We start from the raw sequence: 27,267 nt of genomic DNA, 5'->3' as shown, positions 1-27,267 counted from the left end.
AAATGTTTAAAAACAAAAATTAAAGGTTACTTGTTGATTAGTCCTAAACTATTTCACTAAAAAAAATATTAAATACTTAAAATCTTATTAAAAGAAAGGATGGACATGAAGAAACAAAAAGTTCCAATTTGTTGTAGGAGAATCATCCGTGAAGAAAAAAAGGAATCTCATTCATCCATGAATAATCAATTTGTTGTAGGAGAATCATCTTCTTCTTCCCACTTGTCTTATGATGTGTTTCTGAATTTCAGAGGTGAAGATACCCGCAAAAACTTCACGGGTCATCTTTACACCAGATTGTGTCAAGTCGGAGTTAATACCTTCATAGATGATGAAGAATTGAGAAAGGGAGACCTCATTTCTATCAAACTTGACAAAGCAATTCAACAATCTAGGGTTGCCATTGTCGTTTGCTCGAAAAATTATGCTTCGTCTAGTTGGTGTCTTGATGAACTTGTCAAAATTCTCGACTGCAGAGAGAGGTTAAAGCAGGTAGTTTTGCCGATTTTCTATGATGTTGATCCATCTCAAGTGCGAAAGCAAACTGGGTGTTTCGGTGAAGCTTTGGTTATGCTCAAGGAACGATCAGCTGGAGCTGAAAGAATGGAAAAGTGGAAAGCTTGCACCGACTGAAGCTGCAAATTTATCTGGATGGGATTTGCCAAATGTTGCTGATGGGTAAGACTTCTTAATTCAACTATTTAATTTGGAACTTAAAAGGAGTCGTTTGGTTTGGATACAAGTTATGTCGAAATAAATTATGATGGAATTAATTATAATGAGAGTAGTTTTTATTGTTTGTTTGATTGGTCATATTCAAAGTTATATTTATTGTATAATTTCCAAGAATAAGTTGATTATTTATGAAAATATCCTCCATTTTATTTAACTTTTTTTTATATATTTTCTTGCAAGCTTTAGTTATTCATTCTTAAAAATAGAATTTTCATTTTATTTGACTTAAATATTTTTATTTATGCATTTTCATGATTGTGCCACATGTTTTTAAAATCAAACTTTCATCTTATTTAATTTTAAAATATAATTTTTTCTTAATTAGCTTAAAAATAAAACTTTCATCTTGTTTAGCTTATAAATAAAACTTTCGTTTTAAGTTTATTAAAGTGAAAGAAATTTTGTTATTAAAGTTATCTACATTTTAATTGATATATAAAATATAATTTTTAAGTTAGCAATAAATTATTTAATTAAAAATATGTAATTTAGTAGTGGAGTGAACATTCAAGAGAAATCAAAATATAAATAAACATAAGAATTAAACGAATAAATTCAACTTATAATATATTCATAAATAGAAATTGTATTTATAAAATATAATTTTTTAATAAAAAAATATATTATCATAAAAACACAATTGATTAAAGTTATGAATGTTATTATAAATGTATTTAAAAATTATGTAAATATACATGAATGTAAAAGTAGTGTATAAAAGAGAGTTTAAGGGGTATTTTTGTTATTTTACATCTTTATTCTAGGATAAGTTATTCTGGGATTAATATTCCATCCTCAGGGAGGGATAACTTATTCCAGTACTAATTGTTAATCCTGGGATAAGTTATTCCAGCCTTTGCAACTAAACAAAGAATTAAATGTCACTTAAAAATTATCCCGAAATTAATTCTCCTTATCCATCAAACCAAACGGCCCCTAAGTGTTTGCCTAAGCTCATATGTTTAAGTTTGGAAAATTGCAAATTCTCTATATATTTCGTAATAAATTGGGACACAGGGAATAGTTGTAATCGAAAATCTAGTAAAATAACAGCAATTAACCTGTTATATGAAATTACAATTTACTAATAGCGTACAAAGATCAATAGATAAATATAAATAAATAAATCTATCCATATTATTATAAAAGCATGAATATAAATGTTGATTAACCAAAATATTCACTAAAAATTGATTTACTTATTTGCTATTTTAAGTTCTAAAAAAATTTAATCTAGAAAATTACTAACGGGTATAAATGTAATTTTGTACTAGGATTAAACAAAATATATTTCTATTAGAACTAAGTTTATTGTATGATACATATTATCCTATTAATACTAGGAGCTTAACATTAAATCTATTTCAAGTAAACTATGAGTAGGAAATTTTTACACTTTTAATAATTTTGATCAACCAAAATATCCATTAAATATTGAACGACTTTTATATCCTTAAGTAGTAAATATTTAATAGTTATATCTTTAATTAATTTCAAAGTTCTACATATTTGCATAATAATTAAATAATAATTATTTAAAGAAAATAGTAAATGTCAATTTTGTCTATAGTAGGAAAATAGTAAATGATAATTTTATCTATTATAGAGTCTTTCAATAAAGACAAAAATCAATCAACAATTGAATGAGATATAACCTTCTGTCATTAACTTTTTTCCTTAAATTCAAGATGATTCGAGACCAAATTCCTAGATCCCAGGCCGGAACGGGGTCAGATCTCAATTTGAGTATCAGATCCCGAGTTAGAAATTGAGTTAAGATTTCGGGGTGTTAGGGTTGGGTCCTGAGTTAGGTGTCAGGGTGGGGTTTCGTGTCGGATGTCAGAGTCGGATTTTAGATCGAGAATCAAGGTCGAGACCCAGGTCAAGTATCGGAGTGGGTCTTTAATTGATCGTCGGGGTCGAGTGTCGGGATCAGATCCCGATTTGAAAGTCGAATCTCGTGGTTGAGATCGGGTCCTAAGTCAGATGCGGGGTCAGATCCCGGTTCGCAAGTCAGATCCAGGGTCTAATATCAGAGCCGTATCTCGAGTCAAAAATAGGGCCGGATCAGGAATCGAAAGTCGGAGTCAGTCTCGTGTCGGATGTTAGGATCGGGTAAGGTCAGATCCTGGTTCAAAAGTCGAGTACACGATCAAATCTCATGTCGGAAGTTTGGTCCAGTTAGAGATTTGGATTGAGTCCTAGTTCGGAGTTGGTGTCGGAAGTGCGGTCCCAAATCAGTGTCGGGTGTTAGGTGTTGAGGTCGAATGTCGAGGTCGAGTTTCGAGTCGGGTCTAGAGTCGAATATCGAGATTGAATCTCGAGCCAAAAATCGAGTCTCGAGTCGAGTCCTGAAAAAAGTGTTGCATCGAGAAATGGGTCGGGAGTCAAGGTCAAGTCTTGGTTTGAAAGTAGAGTTCCGATTTAGGTGTCGGATGTCGGGGTCGAGTCCCGAGTCGGATGTCGGGATGGGAGTCCGAATTAGTCATTAGAGTTTTTTTTTATGATAATTGATTGAGAATAACGTGCGAAGCACGTTCATAGACACTAGTACCATAAAAAGTAGGATGCTCAGGATTACCATTTTGCCCCTCCACCAAATCTAAATATGATTAATTTATTTATTAAATATTAATATTTTAATTACATAATGGTGGAATATGTAGCCCTACAATTACACTTTAATTCTTTAGTAATGCTATTATAATTATAATTGATTAGATTAATTAATTCAATTAAAGTAAAAGACAAAACAATGTATGAAACTCTTCAAATTCAGGCTCTTTGAATCTTGAAACCAAAAATAAAATTTATGTATCATGATTCAATGTGCCCCATTAATGAATTTTGGTAGGTGAAAAGACAGTCAAATATCACTACAAATACCAGTAAATTTGCTTGTCTCTAGATCAGCATATTCTTTTCTTTTCTATCATCCACTGTTCTCTATTCTCCTTCCTAGATAATGATATAGAAACATGTAGTCAAGAAGCTAACTGCGGAGAAGAACAGATGGCTTCATTCTGAAGTTAAAAAGAGAAGCTTTTTTACAATAGAACAGTTGAACTTATAAGTAGAAGAGATGACTTATTCCTTGACACCTTTTTTTTTATTAGCTCATGATTTTAAATTTTCTTTTCCATTTTGGAGTCAAGCTATGGTTGTTCAAATTAAATTTGGTATGCAACCCATATTTTTATGTAATTCTTGTATCATTTTGCATTTTCTTGGATTTTTTTTTTGTTTGTTGTATTATTATTCTTGTAATTCATGTCATTTTAGAAAGTTTGAAATACTTGACAGGGATACACCTGCAGCGCACGTGTCCATAACTAGTATAAATAAAATCCGTTCTCTAACCTTGATTTCCCTGTTATGTGTTGGTTATTGATATTGATTTGTCCATCAAATACTTTCAAATATCAAATTTTGTTTTTTTTCTTTTTAACTTCGGTTGTTGCTAAAAAACTGTAGGCATGAATCAAAATTTATTGAAAGTTTTATAAAACAAGTTCTGCAAGAGGTCAACCAGACACCTCTAGATGTTGCTCATTACCCAATTGGGTTAGATTCTCGCATCAAACATATAGAGTTGTTACTGCAAAGTGAATGTGAACATGAAGTTCGCATGGTTGGTATATGCGGTGGAATTGGAAAAACAATTCTGGCAAAAGCTATCTACAATCAAATATTTCTACAGTTTGGTGGTAGTTGCTTCCTTTCAGATGTTAGATCAAAAGTTGAAGAATTGGGTCTAGTCAAGCTACAAGAGAAACTATTTCATCAAATCCTCAAAACTAAGGACTTTCAAGTTGACAGTGTTGCTCAAGGTGTAAATCTAATCAAAGCAAGACTTGGGTCAAAGAAGGTTCTAATTGTTCTTGATGACATAGATCATAGAAGCCAAGTAGAATCCTTAACAAGAGAAAGAAGTTGGTTTGGCTCTGGTAGGGTAATAATTATTACAACCCGAGACAAGCGTTTGCTAAATGAGCTTACAGCAAGTGAGATATACCAGGTCAAGCTTTTAAATGACAATGAATCTCAGCAATTTTTTTCTTATCATGCTTTTAACAGTCTTTCCCCACCACAAGAATATGTTGAGCTGGCGCAAAACATAATTAAATATTCAGGTGGGCTACCATTAGCTCTTGTGACATTGGGGTCACATTTGCAAGGGAGATCCGTAGAAGAATGGAGCTACGAGTTCAAAAAACTAAGAGCAATTCCTCATTGTGATATGCAAAAGATTCTCCAGTTAAGCTTTGATGGACTTGATGAAAAATACTCAAGAGTGTTTTCCTTGATATCGCCTGCGCATTCCATGGATGTCATGAGGATGAAATTGCCAAAACGTTAAATGCATGTGGTTTTTTATTCTGAAAGTGCAATTTCAACCTTAGTCCAAAGGAACTTGCTCCAAAGGGATCCTTATTTGGTGATGCATGATCTTGTGAGGGACATGGGAAGAGAAATCGTTCGCAGGGAATCACCTCGAGACTCTGGAAAATAGAGTAGATTGTTCAACCCTCAAGAAGTCCGTGACGTTCTACAAGGAAATAAAGTCAGTAAATTTCATTGTCTTTATGTTGGTTATACTTTCTTTTCTCTTTTTTGTTCCATTTATTTTGATACACATTTGCTTCTAATTTAGGTTGTCACCACAAGAATTCAATTCATTTGTGCTTAATTCTTCTCTGGCTAGTAAATTATTTCTAGTTGTTTGCCAACCACTGTGTACTTGAAATGAGCATTTACTTAAATCCAAACACTCAAACTATGAAAGACAAAATTATCAAATAAAAACTCACTTATTTAACAATTATATAAATTGGTTTGCTGATAGATATTTCTTATTAAATATCCTTTAGTTGGATATAATGTGTGAATTTATTTTTCTTGGTAGATAATTTGTTATCTTTGTTTTGACCTTCAATTTGTATAAAACATTTCTCTCTTAATTTCTCGTGCTTAACATGGTCTTATGGTACTTTTCTTTTTGCTAAACGACAGGGTTCCGAAAATGTAGAAGTACTGGTGGTAGAACGACGGGCATTAAAGGGTGTGAAGCTGAGAACCGAAGCATTTCAGAAAATGATAAATCTTAGGGTGCTTAAAACTGACGACTTACATATTAGTGGAGTTTTTGAGCTGTTGTCCAAGGAGCTCAGATGGTTGTCTTGGAAGGGATGTCCTTTAAAATGTATACCATCAAATTTTCCAGCTGAGAAACTTGTAGTTCTGAATATGGAAGGGAGCAATATCCAAGAATTTGGTTTGAATTTGCAGGTTCGTTTGTTACTCAATTCTGGAATTTTCATGTATACTGTTATATTGTAACTAAGTGCAAGAAAATCTTAATTGAAACCATATCTTGTTTACTTTTAGTATTGTAGAAGTTTGAAGAAGCTGGATCTCTCTTATTGCAAGCGCCTCAGAAGTACTCCAAACTTCAGGGGTTCACGAAGTCTCGAAACTTTGGTGCTTTGGAATTGCTCAAGTCTGAAGGAGATCCATCCATCAATAGGAATTTTGGACATCCATCCCTTGAATACTTGGACATTAGTTGCTGCTCATCTTTACAAACACTGCCACTTGACATTGGACATATGCAAAGTCTAATATTTCTTTCTGCCTTTGATATGGGTATAAAACAATTGCCTGGATCTATTGAAATGCTAAGAAATCTTAAAGGAACTCAAGTGGGAAGTCGAGACCCGCATGGAATCCTTGCCAATTTTTATTAAGGCTCTACCCTTTCATATTGTGGTTTTTCCGAGGCTGATATTCCTAGGGATATTGGGAGTTTATCCAACTTAACTATTTTAAATTTGAGCGGCAACAGTTTCCTCTATTTACCCTTTGATTTTTCCAAGTTAACATCGTTGATGTCCTTGTGTTTTGAATGATGGTAAGAATCTTCAAACACTCCCGTCAATATCAAGTTTAGAGTACCTTCACAGTCTTAACTTCACAGTCTTGAACTTAGAAATTGCAAAAAACTGATCAAGATTACAGGGTTGGAAAACCTCCGTTCAATAGAGATCTCTGCAGAATCCATTCAATGAAGGCTTCTTTAGTGCCATTGCTCTATCAATGTCATCTAGAAAATATAGAAAGTATGAGGTTACCCCCCCCCCCCCCCTCGTATCACATTATTAATGATCTAATTGTGTCTTTGTCTGATGAAGCAGCAGTTACAAATTAATCTCGAATGCAATGAGATATCAGATTTGTGCAGCAATCAAGTAACAGCTCCATCTATTTGTTTGACTATGCCCACAGTACATAATGAGTACAAGCTGTTAGGAGTGGTTCACTGGTTTGTTTGCCACTTTTCCCCTTCTTGCAGTTTGCAATTCGTTCTTACTGTTGCCCGTGGAAAGCAATACGTTTTTGAATGGATTCGGTATCCAGAAAAACCCAAATCATCATATGTATTTTACCTATGTTGCTTAAAAAGACCTTTTGATGGCGGGGAAAAGATCAAAGGCGGGGAAAAGATAACAGTCGAGGTGATGCCCGACGGAGCCATAGTAAAGAAGATTAGGATCCATCTGTTATTTTTAGACCAACATGGTAATGTTACATCTTTGCCGGCAGTTGTGGATCATTCTTATACTGCGCAGTGCACATCCACAAAGACATTTCATCAGTGCATATTAACTCAAGTAACAACATGCCTGATGAACTTCCACAAGCGAGATCCGGAGCAGGGGTTATAAACTCCTCCTCCATAAAAGAGCAAAGTTCCGTGGATGGGTTCACTGCAAAGGAAAATGTGTTCACTTTCTAGAAACGTTAATAAGTGTTTGTATTCATTTTTTATACAAACAAGATGATCAATTAGTACTACTTCTAGTCAGATGTTTAATGTTGACGCTAGAAAGTATTTTTCATCCGTCAGATGGCAAACACACTCAACTTCGATCCTAGTTGCCATCCAATGAAAATTTCACTAATTAATTGGGGGTGGATCCACGTGGGTTTGATTGAACTCAATAACTTTGATTGAAGTCATGTATGTATGATAAGACATTCCAGCAAACTGCAAAAACGCTGGGGTCGTGATCTAGAACATTGGTGACTGAAAAATGAATCCATCAACAATAACATAAGTAAACATTCGAACTTGCCTCCAACTACAAGTAAGCATTCTAACTTCGTAAGTGCATATCTTGACATCTCAACTTGGTCTCAACTAACAGATAAACAATCCAATTCGTTTTCACTATGTCTCGTGGACACCATACACTAACGTGAAATATAAATTTTGGAGGTGTCTATGTAATTATTTATTAAGTTGAGTAATCAACTAATACCAAGTTTTAAATGTTTGTTTATATATTATGTCTTTTTTTAAATCCTAACACCTCATAATATTCTTTCGTAGAAAAATATCTTTATCCTAGTTCTCATCCAATGAAAAAATTTCACAAGTTAACTAACAAGGGCCGATCCATGATAGAAGCTACAAGTTCAACAAAGTTCAATAAATTTAGCTATTGAAAATTCACTTAATATGTATAAATAATCTATCAAGAATCTAGTAAATAGAAAGAATCAAGTCGCGATCTAAAACGCATAAACTCAAAACCTAATCCAACTTCTAATAACTAGTTAAATAATGACTGAAAATATGAATTCATCAACAATAACATCAATAGCACCATCAAAATGTCCCTCCACATCTGATAAAATTAAAACGATACATAAAAAAATAACATGCACTGAACAAAAATAACACTCACAAATCGAGAACTAATCCAATTATGACCACCAAAAAGCAAAAAAACAATCACAAATTACATGGACCACAATACAACATCATAAGTAGACACAAATAAAAACATAAAATTCATTGATCACCTCTACAACGATAATACTTAGAACAACCTCTATTATACGGATTTGACGGCGGCGGAAGGCAGCTCCGTGAATATGGTTGACCGCCTCCGCCGCCGTTACAAACCGGTTGATCTCTTTTCAAAGCTCCAGGAGAAATATATTTTTTTCTTTCTTCAAGAAATCTTTTGCTAATTTCAGATTCCATTAAAATCTCCAACTCTTCATTACACTTACCTATTGTATCATTGCATTGTGATTGGCTATTAACACATGTGATTATAAATAAAATGGTAAGCAAAAAAGTGAAGAAATACAAGAGTTTTGTGAAATTTGGAGCTTCCATTTTTGTTTTTTGGTTTTTGTGTGGATTGGTACATTTGGTTCTATTATTTCTACTACTTTTTATGGTGTCTTTGTTTTTTTTTTGATAGTGGAAGACACACTGAGTAGTGAGTACAAGAGGGACCGCACTACTTCACCAACCAAAACCTAATTTTTATATTTACAAAAAAAATTAAAAAAATAATAGGTAAATATGACATTTAATTTGGTTTCAGGCATTTAAATTTGTATAAAATTGAACAAGTAGACACACGGGTTTAACGTGACACAATATGCACGTAGGACGCCACATAGGACACAAAATTATCATGTAAGATAAATGTGTCTATTTATTCAAGTTTTGGATAATTAAAGTGCTTATTTGTGCACTAATATAATTAGAGATCATAGTTGCTAGCTGAAATTAAGTTAAGAGTCATATCTATATATTATTCAAAAAAAAATAGAATTTAAGTTTATAATTATTACAAAGTGTTGTTAGATTAGTTAAAAAAAAATTACTCAATTTATGTGGTAGCTTCGAATAGAGAGTCAAAACTTTTTAAATTTAACCATGAATTCAAATGTAGGATCTTCAATCTGATGGCATCTCTACTGTTATTGTATATTAAATTATTAATAGACATTAATAGTTCATTCACGAGTTCTTGGACTTTACTATAGTGGAATGATAAATTTATTTCTTTGGAGCGCGCATGGGCGCAATAAGTACTACTAAAATTGAAGGTGGCAAAAAACACAAGCAAGATTATAGGAGCAAAACCCATAAAGAAGTGGCTAACGTAATTTGAAGCGATTTTTTTTAATTTCTTCTAAAAATCGCAAAATGTAACTAAATTTATTACTTTTTCTCTAAAATAAATAAATATATCATCTCTTTCTTTCTTTCTTTCCCTCTCTTTCTCTTCTCATTTCTGCAATTTTCTGCGGAAAGAGGAAGAGAGAAAGAGAGAAAGAGAGAAAGAAAGAGGAAAAAGGAAGAAAGATATATTTATTTATCCTTTTCCATAATTTCTTAAAAACGAATAAACTGGTCAAAGAAAAGTTGAAAAATATTGAAAAGGATATATATTTTAGCAATATAACTTTTTTTAAAAAATTAACCCTTTTATCATAAATCTACCAATTTTTAATTTTTTTGGACATTTATTGGTGGTTTTTAAGGTTTTTATCAACTTTTTCTTACATGCAAACAAAAGTCAAGAATAAGGTTTGATTTTTTTAATTTATTTTTTGCTTTGTAATTACTTTTATTGTATGTAATTAATAATTTTTATTGTATTTTGGTTTTGTCATATGCAGGGGTTTTCATTTGTTGGAAAGAATTGGCTTTTGAATATCAAGAATTTTTATCTGATTATTATTCCTCTCCATTTTTAATTAAATGGAGGGAGTATCCGATAATGTTCATGGAGTTATATTAGCTATATCATCCAGTATTTTTATTGGGTCTAGCTTTGTTATTAAAAAGCAAGGTCTAAAGAAGGCTGGTGCAAATGGAAAACGAGCAGGTTTATTCTTTTTCCCCGTACATGGTTCAAAACACGATGAATAATAGACTTGCATCTTTCTCCCCTTAAATATCAGATTTTTGTATGCAGAGAATTCGTGACACGTGACTAACTCAATAAGGTAGTTTATTTATGTCAATTGTGGGAATATGTCTTTGTCCTTGTGGGGATTGATTATTCTTGTATCACATATAGCCTTGTAAACAATTTCTCGCAAAAATGCAAATTCAATTTCTCGGAGAATATTTGTGCACTGGGATTCCCTAAATTTTTACCTTATAGGTGCATCGGGTGGCCCTTTTTATTTGTTATCCACATGCTAATGCTCAAAGTTACATTAGCATGAGCTTTTGGGTTGTGATCAAGTTTAACATACTTTTAATAACCTTCATTGCTTTAATTTTTCCCTTGGTTATACTGTCATATGGTTTAAATACATAATTAGTTTATTTTGGTTAACTGGACAATGATATGCTCAACCCCAAAAGCTATCGCGTGAGGGAAAGATTGTTCAAGTCTATATAAGCAGATTACGTGGCATCTTCAGCGTGTCTGCAATCACAGTTTACTATTTGGATGCTAATGCTACTACTAAATTGAATATGATAATATAGTCAAACAAAGGGAGCCTCAAGTCAACCAGTCCATTCCCGACGACGTAGCCAATGTGAAACTTTTAAGTCACTCTAACAATATACACGTAAACATTCTACCAAAATACTATTACAAAGTCCGGTACTAGACGTTCAAAGGTAGTTACTAGAATACTGCATCATTTGCAAACACTGGAGGAACTACCAAAAGTCTAATACAAACAAAATATTTGGCTCCTTTTTGTTGTTGAGGTTAGGAAAATTTTCCCTGTTATTATGAATTACCAATTATGTTGAATCTTGAACAGGTTCAGGAGGTCATTCCTACTTGTTGGAACCTTGTTGGTGGGCTGGAATGTTATCTAGTAAGACTCATTCAAAATAATCTTTTTACTTTATACTGTTCTTTTAACTTTTAGCATGAATTTGTTGAGCATATAGCCGATTCCAACTTGCTCGGAATTGCACTGTAGTTGTATGAGTCCTTGAGCATATAATGTTGTATATCTGAGAAAACCTACATGTATTATCTTAAGAGTTCGATATATGAACTTATCTGTGAAATATTGATAGTTTTATTTAACGCTAATCTTCCGACTTCTTGTAGTGATTATTGGAGAGGGAGCTAACTTTGCTGCTTATGCATATGCCCCGGCAGTACTTGTGACACCCTTAGGGGCTTTAAGTATGATTGTCAGGTACGTCGTTATGTAGCAGCATTGGGTAGAAATGTTAATTACAGAAGCTCATTCTGCTGCGGCATTTGTGTCAGATCCTTCAAAAATGCACTACTTTTGAAGGATCCGACATGCACCTGGCAACATTTCTGAAGAGTCAAAGCACATGGCTTTTTGGTTTAATACTGATATAACTTTCATGTGCAGTGCAGTGTTAGCCCATTTTATTTTGAAAGAGAGGTTGCATATCTTTGGTATAGTTGGTTGTCTCCTCTGCTTGGTTGGATCTGTCACTATTGTCTTACATGCCCCATTAGAGAGGAGTATTCAATCTGTCAAGGATGTCTGGTACCTAGCAACAGAGCCAGGTATATTCAAGCTGATTGCCAGTAACATTCTTCCATTATTCGCAGAGGCAAGTCTAGGGCGGGTTCTGCCGGTTCAACTGAATCCGTTACTTTCGGCTCGGACTGCGTATACATATACAAGACAATAACAACTACTACTACACCTCAATCCCAAACAAGTTGGGGTTGGCTATATGAATCCTCACTTCTCCATATAAGCTCACTCATGTCATCATACCAAATAAAAATAAAGTGAAAAAAAGTTAAATATATATAAATAATAAGTAGTAATATTTATAATATTAGAAGTTCTCTAACAAAACTAGATCCTATTCCATTAGTAGATATCGGGCACTAACGGAGCCAGGATTTTCAATAAGGGGATTCAAAATCTTAAAAAGTAGCCACACGAACCAGCAGAAGGGGGTTCAAAATCTACCATTTATACATAAAAAATTATTTTAACCATGTATAAATAGAATAATTTTTCGCCGAAAGGGATTCGGATGAACTCCCTAGCCACCATGTGGCTCCGCCCCTGATATCAAGTATATGGATCTCTTTCTTCCATTGCGTCTTAGCTAAGTCTGCATTGATCCCAAGAAGTTGTAGGTCTTTCAAGACAACTCATCCTCTTTTAACACCTTCACTCACCATAATTTAACACCTACAGACCCGATGCCTATGTAGGTCGATGTAGGACAAGGACTCTCTCACAGTTTATGCTCAACACGTACATTTTAATTTATGTATACATACGAAATATATTTTAAAAAGAAAGTACACATATAATAAGATCACACTCATTTTGAACCCATTGACTTTATAAACTCAAGATTCATCTATCTGAACACTTACTAACATACAAATCTTCCGCAAATAAATATAGTGAAGTGATGGATTTACTAATTACAAACCAAATACATGCTATCTTCCTTTAGCATAAACATGTTTTATTCATATGAACTAACCAAAAGGTTTTTGATAAGGACAGGGTTCCTTGCCTACACTTTCACAGTTCTGGTGTTGATACTTATCCTTATTGTCCGATATGTGCCTCGCTTTGGGCAGTCTCATTTGGTTGTCTACATAGGGATCTGCTCTCTTGCGGGTTCTCTCACGGTCTGTTATTCTCTTTCATGTACTGTAGTAGTTCACGGTTCCATGTGAACATTTCATACGTCTTATCTCATGGTTGTTTTCTTATGGTTATTCAGGTTATGGGTGTCAAAGCAATTGGAATTGGTATAAAGCTCACAATTGGAGGACAAAATCAATTCAAGTATTTTGAGACATGGGTTTTTATAGTGCTTGTCCTCATCTTTTGCCTTTTGCAGCTGAACTATTTGAACAAGGTACTCCGCATTGCCTTCCCTTAAAATTTTAGAATACTGAGTAAAATTGGTTTTCTGATATGTTGATTTGGTTTGGATAACAGGATAAGTTAGTCATACCTCTCAACTTTTATTTCACCCAAACTAGTGCCACTTTAACATAATTTCTCCAAACATTATCAATCGATCAACTGCGTCTCAATCTCAAATTTATGTTGTCTCATCTTACTCAATACTTGCTTTTTTGAAAATGGAAATGTTTACATGATTATGGTCTGTTCTGCAGGCACTTGACACATTTAATACCGCTGTGGTTTCCCCGATATACTACGTCATGTTTACAACACTGACCATTGTTGCAAGCATGATAATGTTTAAGGTGATTCAACATTAAGTTTTGTTGGTTATGGCTATTCAGAATTCTTAGTTATCAGTTTCCATTTCTTTGAGATCACATGGATTGGTTAATTGTAGTTGCAGTAATAAATTTAATATGGACAACTGGATAAATAGGCATATCAAGATTGATTGTTTTAAAGGGAAAGAAATGATGTTTGAGAGAAAAGAAAGTTTGCTTGCTTTTCAAGAAGCATGACAAATGATTTGTAATCGAAATGTTAGGAAGATGAACTCTAATTGAATTATCAGCTTATCTATTTGCTAATGAGTATATACTGTATCGTTCTCGTTTTTATATTTGATCAGAGAGTTGTAATTCCACATTTCTCTAATTTTGGTGATACATTTTGGGATTCAGGACTATGTTCATCAGAATACGACACAGATAATTACAGAGTTATGTGGTTTTGTAACTATCCTCTGTGGTACTTTTCTCCTTCACAAAACAAAGGACATGGGAAGCAATCCATCAATACCATTACCTGTTATCATTCCAACAACAGATACGGATTGTAAGCAAAAAAGTGAAACCGCAAAAGTTACAGTTGAGGTTTGAAGAAAAATTCTGTAAGGTTTTGATCAGTAATTGCATCATCACAAGAGCACAGGGCAGAAGGAGACACTCATAATGAAGGAAGATAGAAGTATTTCTTATTGGATAAAACAGAAGGCGAAAAAGAGGTGATGGTTTTTGACAGGTTGAAGCCAATGCTATACTAGAAGGACATTCGATATCATTATTTTTGTTATTTGACTTTCTAAGGTTTTACAGTGTTGAAACCGATATCGAATTGACATGCTTATTCGAACTATATAAACAGATAATATGAGAAAAGAACTGGAATTTTGATGTTCCAGTCTAGCATTTCCTTGTGTATATAAGTCATTGCCTGTATGGAGATTCTTTTGTTACTTTGTCTAGTTGGTTTTCGATGTCTTTCACTTCTTTTTGGTTTAAGTTCTTGTTGTATTTAGATATGTAAATCAATGTTTTTATAGGTAATTTATTGATGCTTTTAATGCATCATGAGTTGTGTATGTCATGAGGAACTTTGACATCAAATTGATAGTTGCAAGTTATGTTGCTCGGATTCTTCAGAATTGCTGCCGCATCCATGTCGGATTCTCCAAAAATGCACTACTTTTGGAAGATCCAGCACGCACATGGTGGTATTCAAGAAGAGTTTGAACAACATAGGTTTCAAGTACAATTCAACATCCATTGTCAAGTTTTTGATTGTAGTAACCTGGAAATAACGGCATAAAAACTTATATATGACGACAGAAATCAATATTAAACTCTTCAAGTCTCGGATCACCAGCATATATCTTGGTCCAAGACCAAACATTTTTCTCCCACTCTTACAAAACGAGATTTTGTGCGACCTCATTTGATAATTAGTGATTATCTAAAATAGTTGTTTACTTTTACCAAATAAACGAAATAAAAGATAGCCAACAGAACTCTATCAGTCATTAATAATTCCCCTGTTTATATTTTCAGGACATCATGAGAGGGAAAATGACATTTGGATGGTAAATTATTCTTCAGGGCTGAATTGTCCTTTGCATATTTCATTTAGCATCCCTTTTGAATGTAGTTTTCGTCTTTTGAGATCATGTTTGGCCTAAGGGCCATTTTGTGATACTAGGGAGTACATTCAGAGATTTCATAGATGTGATAAATACAGATTTCTCGTACGATATGGCATATGTTCCACTAATCAAAAAAGGCAGATAAAGCTACCACCTACATAGATATGTAGAGACACTTTTGGACTCAGGGGTGGGTCTGGAATGCACAGTAAACTCTACTTGTGAACCAGTCAACAACAACAACAATATACCCAGTGTAATCCCACAAGTGGGGTCTCCAGTGAACCAGTCATATTAGGTAAAATACATAACGCTGTCTTACTAAAAATTTCCAATAGCATGTCATACTTTCATCACCAAAAAGCGAACAATTTTACCCTTTTTACTTGAGAAAACTAGAAAAGAATCAAAGGATGAAGGAAGTGTCTTCTACACCAGATTCATTGATCTTGACGATGAATCTGGCAAGTTGGTTGAAGACAAAAAGCTAATAGCAATAACAGTGGTGATGATATCACATAATACAAAAGTACAGCAACTTGATTGTTGATAGGATTAAGATATCTTTCTTAGCCAAAGTAAACCACAAAGCCAAGTCCCAAGGGGCTTGTCATTTGTTTTTCTTTTTGTGTTAGTAAGAACCTTGATGGAAGAACAGAACAAAATGAGAAAGTTCACTCAAAAAAATGATGGTATTATATACAACAACAACAACAACAACAACCCAGTGAAATCCCACAACATGGGGTCTGGGGAGGGTAGAATGTACGCAGACCTTACTCCTACCAAGGTAGGACGGCTGTTTCCTGGAGACCCTCGGCTCAGTAAAAGCATAAAAAAATGTTAGATAAGAATAGAAAATTAAAAGCTTTATGAGAAAAACAACAAACAAATAACGAATAGATGACAAATAAATACAAATAAATAAAGACTAATAACAAATAACGCTTAAATAAATAATGAAAGCGTCACAGGTAAAAATATAAATATATCAAAAGATTTTATTGAACAATGGCGACATAAAAACTTGAAGGCCAAGAACTCTACATTCTATAATGGCTACATTAAAAAGGGGATATAGGAAACATTATTCAAATATATAGGTTTTGAGTAGAAACCTAATATCAAATAATACAATTACAAAGTACTGACCTTTACACTTGTTCATGTCTTGCAAGGTACATGAACCTTCCCTCTTCAGGTGGTTGATGAAAATACTAAAAGGAGCCTGCTTTTATTTATCCATCAACGATAAATTGGTCTTCTTGAGCATCCTCTACAACCCTTGCATCTCCGTGAACCATCCCGTTGACATGGTGCAAGTTTTGCATCATTTGTGAAAGATAATGGTTGCTAGCTCCTGTGTGATCAGAAAGCCCAGTTGGATGACCAGTCCACTGAGAGAAAATTCCAAGAAGCTGACTAGTAAGATTTTGTTGTTCGTGAAGTATTCGAGTCTGGACCTGGCTCATTTCAGCTCGATGCTGACCTAACGTCTCGTCAATCCTCTTCTTCCAATCTGATCTCCTCTTGTGCATTCTTTCTTCACGTTCTCTCTCAAATATAAGCTGTTCCTCTCGTCTCCTCCTCTCTCTCTCCTCACTTTCCTTCTCCATGGCTTCCCATTCTTGAATTCTCTGTCTCTGCAACTTCTCCCTCATTTTCTCCCTTTCCTCCCTCTCTCTTTCTCTTTCTTCCCATTTTCTCTCACGTTCTTGTTCAAGTTCTATTCTAATATGTTCTCTCCTCTGCCTCTCCCGCTCCCTCTCAGCCTCACGCTGCTCAAACCGAGCTTCCATTTCCTTTAACTGTGCCAACTGCGTTGCAAGGAAACTCCACGCCCTCTTCTCCACCCCTCTTAGTATCTTCCTCTTCTTTCTCGTATCGGATCCAGTTGGCTCGATGTCTTCGTAAACAAATCCACTATCCGCATCTTCCTTCAAATGATTATTTCTCCTGATACTACCATTGAAATTCTCCTCTCCTTCTTCTCCATCATAATCAAACTCCCTACCTGTAACACCATGATCAACCCCATTAATACCTCCCGTAAAATCACCGTCCCCAGCATGTCCTAGATGCCCAAATTGATCAATCCCCATGCCGTTACCACTCACATCAAATCCCCCACTATTTTCATTTCCATCTCCTACAACCGCCATGGAATCGCTACAATTGAAGACAAGTGTATTGATATCCCCAAACACTTCCTTATACCTTAAAAAATTCGACCAATGAGTTAGCCCCTCCATCCAATCGAACTCCTCCCCAGAACCCGACTCATCCCCAGAGTTTGGCTTCTTAATCTTCTGCTTCACCAGTGTATATTGATGTCTCATGTTCTGCACTTTAGTGGACACATCCTTCCAAGTCCATTGCCATGGATACGTGATCGGATCACGAACATGGTGCACAGAATTCACATGTAAAGCTATAGGTCTATACTTCTTTTCCCTAGTTTTCATCTTAGCTAAAGTCCCATCACATAACATCTCACCATACTTATCAATTAGAGTTCTTTCTTCTGCCTCGGTCCATTTTTTCCTTCTAGGTTGTGGCATCATCAAATAAAACTAACTCTACTACTCAATTCAACAAACTTTAAGAAGCTCAAAATCACATACACACAAAAACTTAAATACCAAAAATCACTTCACTTCTCTCAACCAACAAACTTTTTCCTTCTGGTGGTGGCATAATCAAATAAAACTAACTCCACTACTCAAATCAACAAACTCTACGCAGCTCAAGAATCACATAGATAACAACTCAAATACACAAAACCCCAAACTTTAGCTCTTCACTACAAATCCAAATAAAATCAATCAACACTAAAAAATAACCCAAAATTAGTCCAAGAAAAGCTAATGGCATACCAAAAATCACTCTTTTTCTCAACCAACATACTTTCATCAAATAAAACTAACTCCACTACTCAAATCAACAAACTCTAAGCAGCTCAAGAATCACAAACACAACAGCTCAAATACCCAAAACCCCAAATTTGCAGCTCTTTACCACTAATCCAAATAAAATCAATCAACACTACAAATAACCCAAAATTTGTCCAAGAAAAGCTAATGGGTATACCCAAAATCACAACTTTTTAGCAAATACCCATATAAAATCAAGAAAGAATATTGCCATATATATATATATACACACATCAAAAAACTGACCTTTAAACCAATAATAGGTTTCTTGAATTGGGAAAAAGTAAAGAAGTGGGAAAAAGGAGAAATTTTTTAAGGAGAAATTTGGGTGGAGAGATGAAAGGGACAAAAATGGAAATTGGGTTTTTAACGATTGATTTCTGCAGTTAGTAGTTCAACTGTGTAAAAATCATTTCTTTCTCTGCTGTTCAATGAGCAGAGATCATCAGTTTACAAAAGATTCCATGGAGCTGAAGAGGAATCCACATAGTAAGTTTACTTTATTGCCCCTATGTTTCTCTTATTATTGTTCTTATAGTATTTTATTTTTATTTATTTTGATCTTTTTAAAGATTTTTTTTCCTTTTTTAAGAATTACTTTTTTGGTGGCTGGGAATTTTTTATCACTGCGTTTGATGTTCAATTTTTTTTTCCTATTTATAACCTATTTCTTCATATTTCCAGTTATTATTTTAGAATTGCAGATTCTGAATTGATAAAATCATTTTTGTTAAGACAAAAAATAATATATATCTTTCTAGGAATTGTTGTCCAATCATAAGGCAGTGGATACATTTTCAGGTCTTGTACATATACGGCATGTCACACTATGAAAATAAGTATAGGCTTATCAAACATCTCAGACTTATCTCGGGATTTGATAAGTTTTAATTCATCGACAAATCTTATTTTCAATTTTATATTAGGAGTTAATTACATATTGTTTGTTGAAAAAATGAAGAAGAAATGTTTAATAATTCAAATTACACGAACCCGAAAAGCAACAAAAAAGGACTTAGATATGAAAAAAAGAATAGTATGAGTTTATTAAATTCATAATTCATTTTATGTCAAACAATACATAAAGTAATTTTTTATATGAAAATAAAAAATAAAACAGGTAAGTGGATTGATTCATCTTCAACAAATAAATCGCTTGCCCATACACACGTATTATGATTATATATCATGTTTCAACAATTAATTAAAACTAGGAAAATTGCTTCCAAACATTTGGGATCATAATTCCAATTCCACAAACTCGAAAAGCAATATAAAAAAAAAATTAATACATGAAGTAACTTTTGATGTAACGGTAAAATATAAGATGTATAAATAGATCGACTCATCAAGTCCCCACACGCAAAATTAACTCATCATCCCATTGGGCATCATCCTAATATTGGACATTCCCCCTTTACCATTAGCATTAGCAGGGGAATTAGCAAAATGTTTAGCAATTTCAGGATTTTCTTCCATAATTTTCTTGATTTGATCTTGATTTTGAATCTCATCACTTGTTGGTAACCCTTTTTGCTTTTGTTTTTGATCAAACATCATTTTTTCAACTGCTGATCTTGTTTCTAAGTCCAATTCTGATAGCCTACTTGGCTCTGGCTCAGCTTTTTGTGTGTCAATTTCAGGTCCATTTTTAAACAAACTCTTCCACCAATCAGATTGATTCCTTTTAGTCATGAGAATTGTTACTTGTTTTTGATCTTCTAAACTCCAAAAACATTCATCAGCTTTCACAGGCTCCAATAGTTCACCTTGTTTGGAAAATAGAATAAATAAAAAATCTAGAAAAAACGGTTGAAAATTACTGTCTTTAAAGAGATATTGCTCGTGTAATGTTTGATAGACAAGTCTTGCCACAAAGTCCTTGCATAGTGCAAGCTAACTTTGCAAGTGGCAGAAAGGGCATACAATCAATTGGTTCAACTCGACAGGATGTATAGTTTATATGTGGAAAAAAAATACTAAAATTTCACAATAAATAAATAAAATTTTAAACTCCGATATTTCAAAATTATAATAGATTTAGTAAAAATTTAAATGTTCAATGTATCAAATTTAAATTCTTGATCTACCTCTAAATGAGCCACTTTTTAAGGAAGACATGATGTTACAAAGTTGAATGAAGGTTATTCAGAATAGTCTTAACTTATAATTTCATGGAACAAACATATCCATTTAAACATAAATACATAATTAAATCTAAGTTTTATTTATAAAAAAACAAACGAAAATATCAAGTCTTTTAATGTATAATGTTTTCTAACACATTTGTACCTTTCGAAGTGAGACAATCCTACTTTATTTATATTCAGTGACAGATCTAGTTTAAAAGGATATAGATTTAACCGATCTCGATATTTTAACACGAAATTTAATATATACATAAAAAACTATCTAAATTTCAATAAATATTAAAATTCTGAATTCGCTTTTATATATAAACAAAATGATCTAATTACACACCTTCAACAATTGATGGTTGATTCTTGAGACCAACTTTGATGGAATTGTTCTTGATATCCACAGCTAAGAATCTTGATTTTGTGCCAAGTGGCACTGAGACATTAATAGTAACATCTTGAAGAGTTTGTCCCCATGTATAATTCTCCATATCAAGACCATTAAATTGATTTGGCTTTAATTTCTTATTTTCTTCTTCTTCTTTTGTATCTAAAGAAGAAGTGTTTGATTCTTGATTTTCATTTTCTTTAATTTCTTCTTGTTTTTCTTCATCTACAGGTCTTTTGGCTTGTGATTGATTTTCTCCTTCAGTGTAGTCTGAAAGAATTGCCATTTTTTTGGTGATGAAATGAATTGATAAATTAAAAGAGGAAAAATTAGTGCATTTAGTGTGTTAATTAAAAAAGGAGTGTATTTATAGTAATAATTATTAGAGAAAGAAAAGGAAATCTGAATCTTAATAACAACAACATGCCGTGAGACTCGTGACTCATTGAATTATAGCCTAAATATCAAACTAGTAAAATTCATAATTTTGTATTACATGTTGGAACGATATGTATTCATTCATTTTTAATCAAGAATTTTAGATTTGGATCCTAGATATGGATCGGAGTTAACTGCCTTTGTTAAGGACACTTATGTGAAATTCAAAACATGAATTCGAAATTAATCGTGCCTCACTGCGGATACTTCCAAACATCGGATGGTGAGGAACAAAAAAATTGTCTAGTAATAAAATCCAAAGTTATGTGTTAATTTTATGGATTTCAATTTACAGATTAAAACTAACTTTATTAGGAAATATTTTACTTTAATTTGAAATCCAAATTTAGTGGGCTCCAGTATAAATACTGAACAAATATAATTTTTTTTAATCTTGATATGACGATTAGGGTTTATAAAGAAAAAAAGAATTTTCGATGACCGACAATGCAAAACGTGCCATAATTCCTACTAACTATTTACATTTAATTAAATCATTTAAAAAGAATAATTAAATGAAAATAGTAAATAGAAGTCTTGACTAGGTTTATAGTAATTAGGGACTTTTAATTAATTTCCCAACTCCATTATGGATTCAAATTTCTACTCCTAATAAAAATAGGATTTATCTTCTCTATATAAATTAAATAAAAAAACAACTACTTCTCCCAAATTCTCACATTCCCCATTATACATCTTTCGTTCGACGAATTCTTATTGTTTGTATATTCCATTTATATCTATTCTTCTTCTTCTTTTGAAGAAACTTTTCATATTCAGAATTTAAACTTAAAGCCTCTGATTACAGTTGTTTGTCATAATGTCTCCTTCTTAAACAAATCTTTTTTGTTTTCCAACGATGGGAATATTCTCATACTACAAAATAGAAGCACAAGAACCACTCATAGAAAAGCAAAAACCAAACAAAGACAATGGACTTGATATGGACAATTATTCATGGGAACAAACACTTGAAAAAGTCACCATAAATATCCCTATAAAAATCCCAATGCCATGTGTCAACAATGCAGACTACTTTTATATCACAATAGAGAATAGTAATTCTATAGAAGTTGGATGGCATCTTCAAACACTAATAATAAATGGTGAACTTTTCAAGAAAATAAAAGGTTATGAATGGCGTTGGTCAATTTTATTCTCTCATAAAAATGAAGTGATTTGCAAAATTACTCTTCTTAAGGAAAAAAAAGATTTGGTGGAAAAGTTTGTTCAAAGATGGTCCACAAATTGACACACAAAATTTGGAGAGTAATAAATGGAGGATTTTTCACACCAAGGGTATTATGGAAGTCTTGGGAAAGATGTATTTAATTTACCAATATGGATTGTGGTGCAGTAATATGACTATTTTACTCTTTATCAGAAGTCTCGAATTCGAATAGTGGGTACGGAAAAAATCTTGTTGGGAGCATCACCTTGAATGGGCCCTGCAATGCAAAATCTGTATTTAGTCAGGACTCCAATACAAGCTCCGGACATCGAATTAGAAATTAAAAAAAAATGTATTTAATTTTGATTAGCTAGCTAGTTATGCAATTAGCTTATTTACTTAAGTAAAATAGAAATTTCAATCTATCTTTGGTGAAATGTATATATGTAATAATCTTTTATTTAAGTTGCAGTGAAATCTTATTATAACGATGTTATTTATTTGAATTATTTTTCATTTGTTATAACGAGATGTTATTGTTCAATACTTATAAGTGTAATCTTCAGTCTACATATCTTACTACTGCACCAAATTTCTTTTCTTTCCTTTTATGTTAAAAGAAATTTAACAATTTAAATATAATAATGTAAATTTATTTTTCCTTTACTTGTGTAAATAATTTTTTGATGAAAAGAATTCAGTTGAACCACTTGCCTCCCTTTAATTCAGCCGATGTACATTGTGTTAATTTCAGTGTCTTTTAATATATCCTAGTTAGAAGAAAGATAAGAAACCTATCATGATATATGATCTATTTGAATTAAAAAAATTCTAACTTTTTTTATCACTAATCATGAGTAGATTATAAACTCAACGTTAGTCATAAATTCTCTTTATTTTATATATTCAAGTTAAAGATTTCAGGATAGGAGGTTAGTTAGTTAGTTGAACATTGTATTTCTAATTTTTATTATTATTAGTCGTACTATTAGTATATAATAATATTCTTGTTTTGCCTTTGTCCTCTGGGTGTGGTTACTACTTGAGATTTTTTTACATTTTGATTATTTTTGTAGCTTGTTATGACTATTGTTGAGGATGATTTGTCTTGCCGTCTGTAGTATTTTGTCATCATTATCTTTATTTACATTATTTCTCCCACAGTGGCGGAGCCACATATACTTAAGGGGTGTGGACCGATACCCCTTCGTCGAAAAATTACATTGTATTGTTTGAAAATAATAATATATATATTGACACTCTACGTGATTTTACTTCTTCATATTTATTTTGAGACTACTTAATCAAAATTTTGGGTCCGCCACCATTTTCCTTAACCTACTTTGGACTTTTTCTTCTTCTATTCTTAAGTTGGGGATCTATTAGAAACAATTTCTTTATTTCTAAGAGAGTAATAAGATTTGCGTACATTCTATCCTCTCAAACTCTATTTTAAAATCTGCCTCAAACTCTATTTTGTGAAATTATTCTGGATTTTAAGTAAAGAGGATTACTATTCCCTTTATCTTAGTCCTACAAAAGTTAGATTGAATACTCTACTTCATCGTTGAGAACTGCAACGAGATTAAAATATAATTACTATGTTATACTATTAATCAGATGTTTTAAGTAACAACACTTTTCCTTCGGAGGGTCTTAAGTAACGCGAATCTAAATTAATTGAGGCTCTAATATAAATATCAAATATTGAATCATATACTAAAAAAAAAAAGTTCCGCCAGCCCTTGTTTCTATTTTTCCTATTTAATAAAAAGAGACAATATTGCGGAAATTAAACAAATTCTTGTTTATCATTATTTTTTGTTTTCATTCGATATTTGATACTCATATTGAAAATCCGATAATCTGAATTATTATAAGGCCTATTTAAGGAAAGCCATTATCTAACAAAAATATTTTCATATTCAGAACTCGGATGAATTCCTATAATTAAAATTAGAATTACTTTATCTATCCCGCTACACCCCTCGTTTGGTTAACTAGTAACATAAAATTTAAAAAAATAAAAAAGTTAACTAAAGAAAGAAGTCTTGAGTCGGTTTACAATTAGGAGAAGTATAATACTTAACCTTTTTTAATACTAATATAAGATTTAACGCACACTAAATATTTCTTTTTCTTTCCTTTTATAATTCAAACTTTTAGAAAATAAATAAATAAATGGAAATTAGGAAAAGAGGTTATTGAGTCGGTTTATAATAATTTTAGGGACTTTCCAACTACACTAAAGATTCCAATTCTTAATAAAAAAAAAAGGACTTTTAATTTCTCTATATATACACTCAATTATTCACCCAAAATTCTCACATCAATTTACATAATTTTCTCTTCTTCTACTTGTGAAAATAATATTTTTCAAGAATGGCAATTCTCTCTGATTACCAAGAAGAAAATCAAGAACAAACCATGAACCCTATTGAGAAAGAAGAAGAAAATTCTTCTAATTTAGCCCTTAAAGAAGAAGGAAATTCATCTTCAAGTTCAACCCCCAAAGGAGAAGTAAACAAGAAACTAAAGCCAAATAAGTCCAATGGACTTGATATGGAGAATTATTCATGGGGACAATCTCTTCAAGAAGTCACCATCAATATCCCAGTTCCTCCAGGTACATAATTTAATCTATTATATGTTTATAACGCGAAAAGAATTTTTTTGATTATATATAAATTGTTGAATCTCTTTGACACAGAAAACACGTCTAATGAAATAGAAAGGGCTAAGGTTCAAAAATTGCTTTATCTAGCCTATTTAAATTCCAAGGGTAACCTTTATATTGATTATTGATTTCAAAGCCGTTAATCAAAAATCTTCAATATAAATTGAAAGGTTCTGAATTCAAAATTTATTTTAGGTCGAATGCTTAAATTCCAATCGTGACAATCTATTTTTCTTTACTATTATATATTAAATGAGACCAAAAAGATAAAATGAGCAGAAAAATGTATATATCAATGGAGAAAATAACCGTGTGGAAAAAAAGACAGAAATTCTATACAATTACACTGTGTAACATCCCTTTATTTATTTTTAATTACATAGTCATATACAATAAATTCTGAGCGTGGTTGGCGAAATTTCTAATTTTAATTACTTTTATCAGGTACCAAACCAAGATTCATAATTGTGGAAATCAAAACCAATTCACTGAAAGTTGGATTGAAAAATCAACCACTAATATTAGATGGTGAATATTTCAAGGCAATTAAAGTTGATGAAAGTTATTGGAGTTTAGAAGATCAAAAAGAAATTTCAATTCTATTATCAAAACAAAACCAATCTGATTGGTGGAAGAGTTTATTCAAAGGTGAAGAAGAAATTGACACACAAAAAGTAGAGCCAGAACCAAGTAAATTGTCTGATTTGGACACAGAGACAAGGGCTGCAGTGGAAAAAATGATGTTTGATCAAAGACAAAAACAAATGGGACTTCCATCAAGTGAGGAAATTAAGAATCAAGATATTCTTAAACAATTTATGCAACAAAATCCTGCTATGGCTAAGAATTTTGGTAATGCTAAGATGATGCCAAATTCTAAGATGATAGGTTAATTTCATTCAACATTATTTATTTCTAGTTGATTTTGAATTTTTTTTCTTCATATTATATAGTATTAGAGGTTTAAATTATTGTTGGTCTTTGGATTTTGTGGGGATTTGTTGTTTGGGCTCAATGTCTTTTGATTTTGTTTATTTTTAATTAACTATAATGTTTGGAACAGTTTGAGGTATTTTATTAATATTTTATTTGTTAGGAATAGGTGGAAATTGATTTGTAGGGCTATGAGGCTTAATTACATGATCATATAATTAATTCTATTACTTTTTTTTCTTTGGTGTTTGTTTTAAATATAACAGTAATTCTCACCCCAAAATATTTAGAACCTATTGAAATTATTTGTGGATTTTCTCTTTTCCAATAGAAAAATGACCATCAAACATAAAAACTCCATCGAGTTTTTGGTCAAAAACATTCATAAAATATACCCCTAACTTTAATTACATTTTTAATTTATCCTTCTTAACAGAAAACATCCCTCAAATATTTAAAACTTAACAATTTTCATCCTTTTATTTAACTTTGTCAAAAAGTTAATGGATTCCCCACAAAAACATGTGTTGTTCACGCTAAAAAGCTTCCAAAAACAGAAAACACAACAGAAAACTAAAATTTTCTGAGACCCTTATTTGTTAGGAAAAAAATAAAGTTAGGATGGTGTGAGCATGCATGTTTCTGTGTGAAATTTTAGTAAGGTGATTTATGAATTTTTGCTGAGAGTAGTGTGTGAACTGCACATATTTTTGTTTGAAATTCATAATTTTTTTTGATAAATTTTAACAAAAGATTGGAAATCGTTAAGTTTTAAATACTTGGGGGACGTTTTCTAGATAATTTAAGAATGTAGTTTAATGTTAATGATATACTGTCTCAGTTCGAATTGCAGGCTGTAATTCGCCTGCATGAAGCCAAAATCGCTAGTAATTGTCGGCCAGTCATACGACGCTGAATTCATTCTCGGACTTTGTATACAGTTTAAGAATGTTTTTTTGGCCAAACTCTCATAAATGATGTGGAAGAGGGAGGGAGTGGGAGTTGACATGAAGAGAGGAAGAAAAATAACAAGAGTATCATATATATATATATATATATAATATAATATAAATATTTATATAGGACCTCATATCATCATGACATTAAAATATTACAATTTCATGGATTCACTTGAAATATTTCTAATATCAATATACCATGGGGTGAGATTACATTCACCATTTAACAACATACACATTCCCTCTTC

General features: G+C 32.4%; 4 protein-coding genes and 1 pseudogene across 4 annotated transcripts; 3 read left to right on the top strand and 2 right to left on the bottom strand.

Moving 5' to 3' along the window:
• Positions 1 to 99: 99 nt before the first annotated feature.
• Positions 100 to 7,485, top strand: LOC129883736 (disease resistance protein RUN1-like; annotated as a pseudogene).
• Positions 7,486 to 10,309: 2,824 nt separating this feature from the next.
• LOC129881926 (probable magnesium transporter NIPA2) lies at positions 10,310 to 14,561 on the top strand. The gene is made up of 8 exons (XM_055956041.1): positions 10,310 to 10,436; positions 11,338 to 11,394; positions 11,637 to 11,727; positions 11,914 to 12,074; positions 13,048 to 13,175; positions 13,271 to 13,408; positions 13,674 to 13,766; positions 14,145 to 14,561. The coding sequence occupies exons 1-8, from the start codon at positions 10,310 to 10,312 to the stop codon at positions 14,340 to 14,342; spliced, it is 993 nt and encodes a 330-aa protein (XP_055812016.1). The 3' UTR covers positions 14,343 to 14,561.
• A 1,807-nt stretch (positions 14,562 to 16,368) lies between these two features.
• LOC129883288 (stress response protein NST1-like) lies at positions 16,369 to 18,792 on the bottom strand. The gene has a single exon (XM_055957937.1). The coding sequence runs from the start codon at positions 17,944 to 17,946 to the stop codon at positions 16,621 to 16,623; it is 1,326 nt and encodes a 441-aa protein (XP_055813912.1). The 5' UTR covers positions 17,947 to 18,792; the 3' UTR covers positions 16,369 to 16,620.
• A 687-nt stretch (positions 18,793 to 19,479) lies between these two features.
• Positions 19,480 to 21,177, bottom strand: LOC129881925 (protein BOBBER 2-like). The gene is made up of 2 exons (XM_055956040.1): positions 20,797 to 21,177; positions 19,480 to 20,084 (listed from the first exon to the last, which is right to left on the bottom strand). Exons 1-2 carry the CDS (start codon positions 21,125 to 21,127, stop codon positions 19,684 to 19,686), a joined length of 732 nt encoding a protein of 243 aa, XP_055812015.1. The 5' UTR covers positions 21,128 to 21,177; the 3' UTR covers positions 19,480 to 19,683.
• A 3,586-nt stretch (positions 21,178 to 24,763) lies between these two features.
• LOC129881924 (protein BOBBER 2-like) lies at positions 24,764 to 26,298 on the top strand. Its single transcript, XM_055956039.1, has 2 exons — positions 24,764 to 25,076; positions 25,572 to 26,298. The coding sequence occupies exons 1-2, from the start codon at positions 24,833 to 24,835 to the stop codon at positions 26,018 to 26,020; spliced, it is 693 nt and encodes a 230-aa protein (XP_055812014.1). The 5' UTR covers positions 24,764 to 24,832; the 3' UTR covers positions 26,021 to 26,298.
• Positions 26,299 to 27,267: the final 969 nt, after the last annotated feature.

Source organism: Solanum dulcamara, chromosome 3, assembly GCF_947179165.1.
Source record: "Solanum dulcamara chromosome 3, daSolDulc1.2, whole genome shotgun sequence".
NCBI lineage: Eukaryota > Viridiplantae > Streptophyta > Magnoliopsida > Solanales > Solanaceae > Solanum > Solanum dulcamara.
The sequence above is the reverse complement of the archived record's forward strand: the minus strand, read 5'-3'. Positions and strand labels throughout refer to the sequence as shown.

What these genes read in the sequence shown, in the direction of transcription:
- LOC129883288 (XM_055957937.1), bottom strand. Translation starts at nt 17,946, where the DNA reads ATGATGCCACAACCTAGAAGGAAAAAATGGACCGAGGCAGAAGAAAGA.
- LOC129881926 (XM_055956041.1), top strand. Translation starts at nt 10,310, where the DNA reads ATGGAGGGAGTATCCGATAATGTTCATGGAGTTATATTAGCTATATCA. An exon ending in TGCAAATGGAAAACGAGCAG is followed by an intron (nt 10,437 to 11,337) that starts GTTTATTCTTTT and finishes AATCTTGAACAG; the next exon opens with GTTCAGGAGGTCATTCCTAC. An exon ending in GCTTTAAGTATGATTGTCAG is followed by an intron (nt 11,728 to 11,913) that starts GTACGTCGTTAT and finishes TTTCATGTGCAG; the next exon opens with TGCAGTGTTAGCCCATTTTA.
- LOC129881925 (XM_055956040.1), bottom strand. Translation starts at nt 21,127, where the DNA reads ATGGCAATTCTTTCAGACTACACTGAAGGAGAAAATCAATCACAAGCC. An exon ending in TCAACCATCAATTGTTGAAG is followed by an intron (nt 20,085 to 20,796) that starts GTGTGTAATTAG and finishes TTTCCAAACAAG; the next exon opens with GTGAACTATTGGAGCCTGTG.
- LOC129881924 (XM_055956039.1), top strand. Translation starts at nt 24,833, where the DNA reads ATGGCAATTCTCTCTGATTACCAAGAAGAAAATCAAGAACAAACCATG. An exon ending in CAATATCCCAGTTCCTCCAG is followed by an intron (nt 25,077 to 25,571) that starts GTACATAATTTA and finishes TACTTTTATCAG; the next exon opens with GTACCAAACCAAGATTCATA.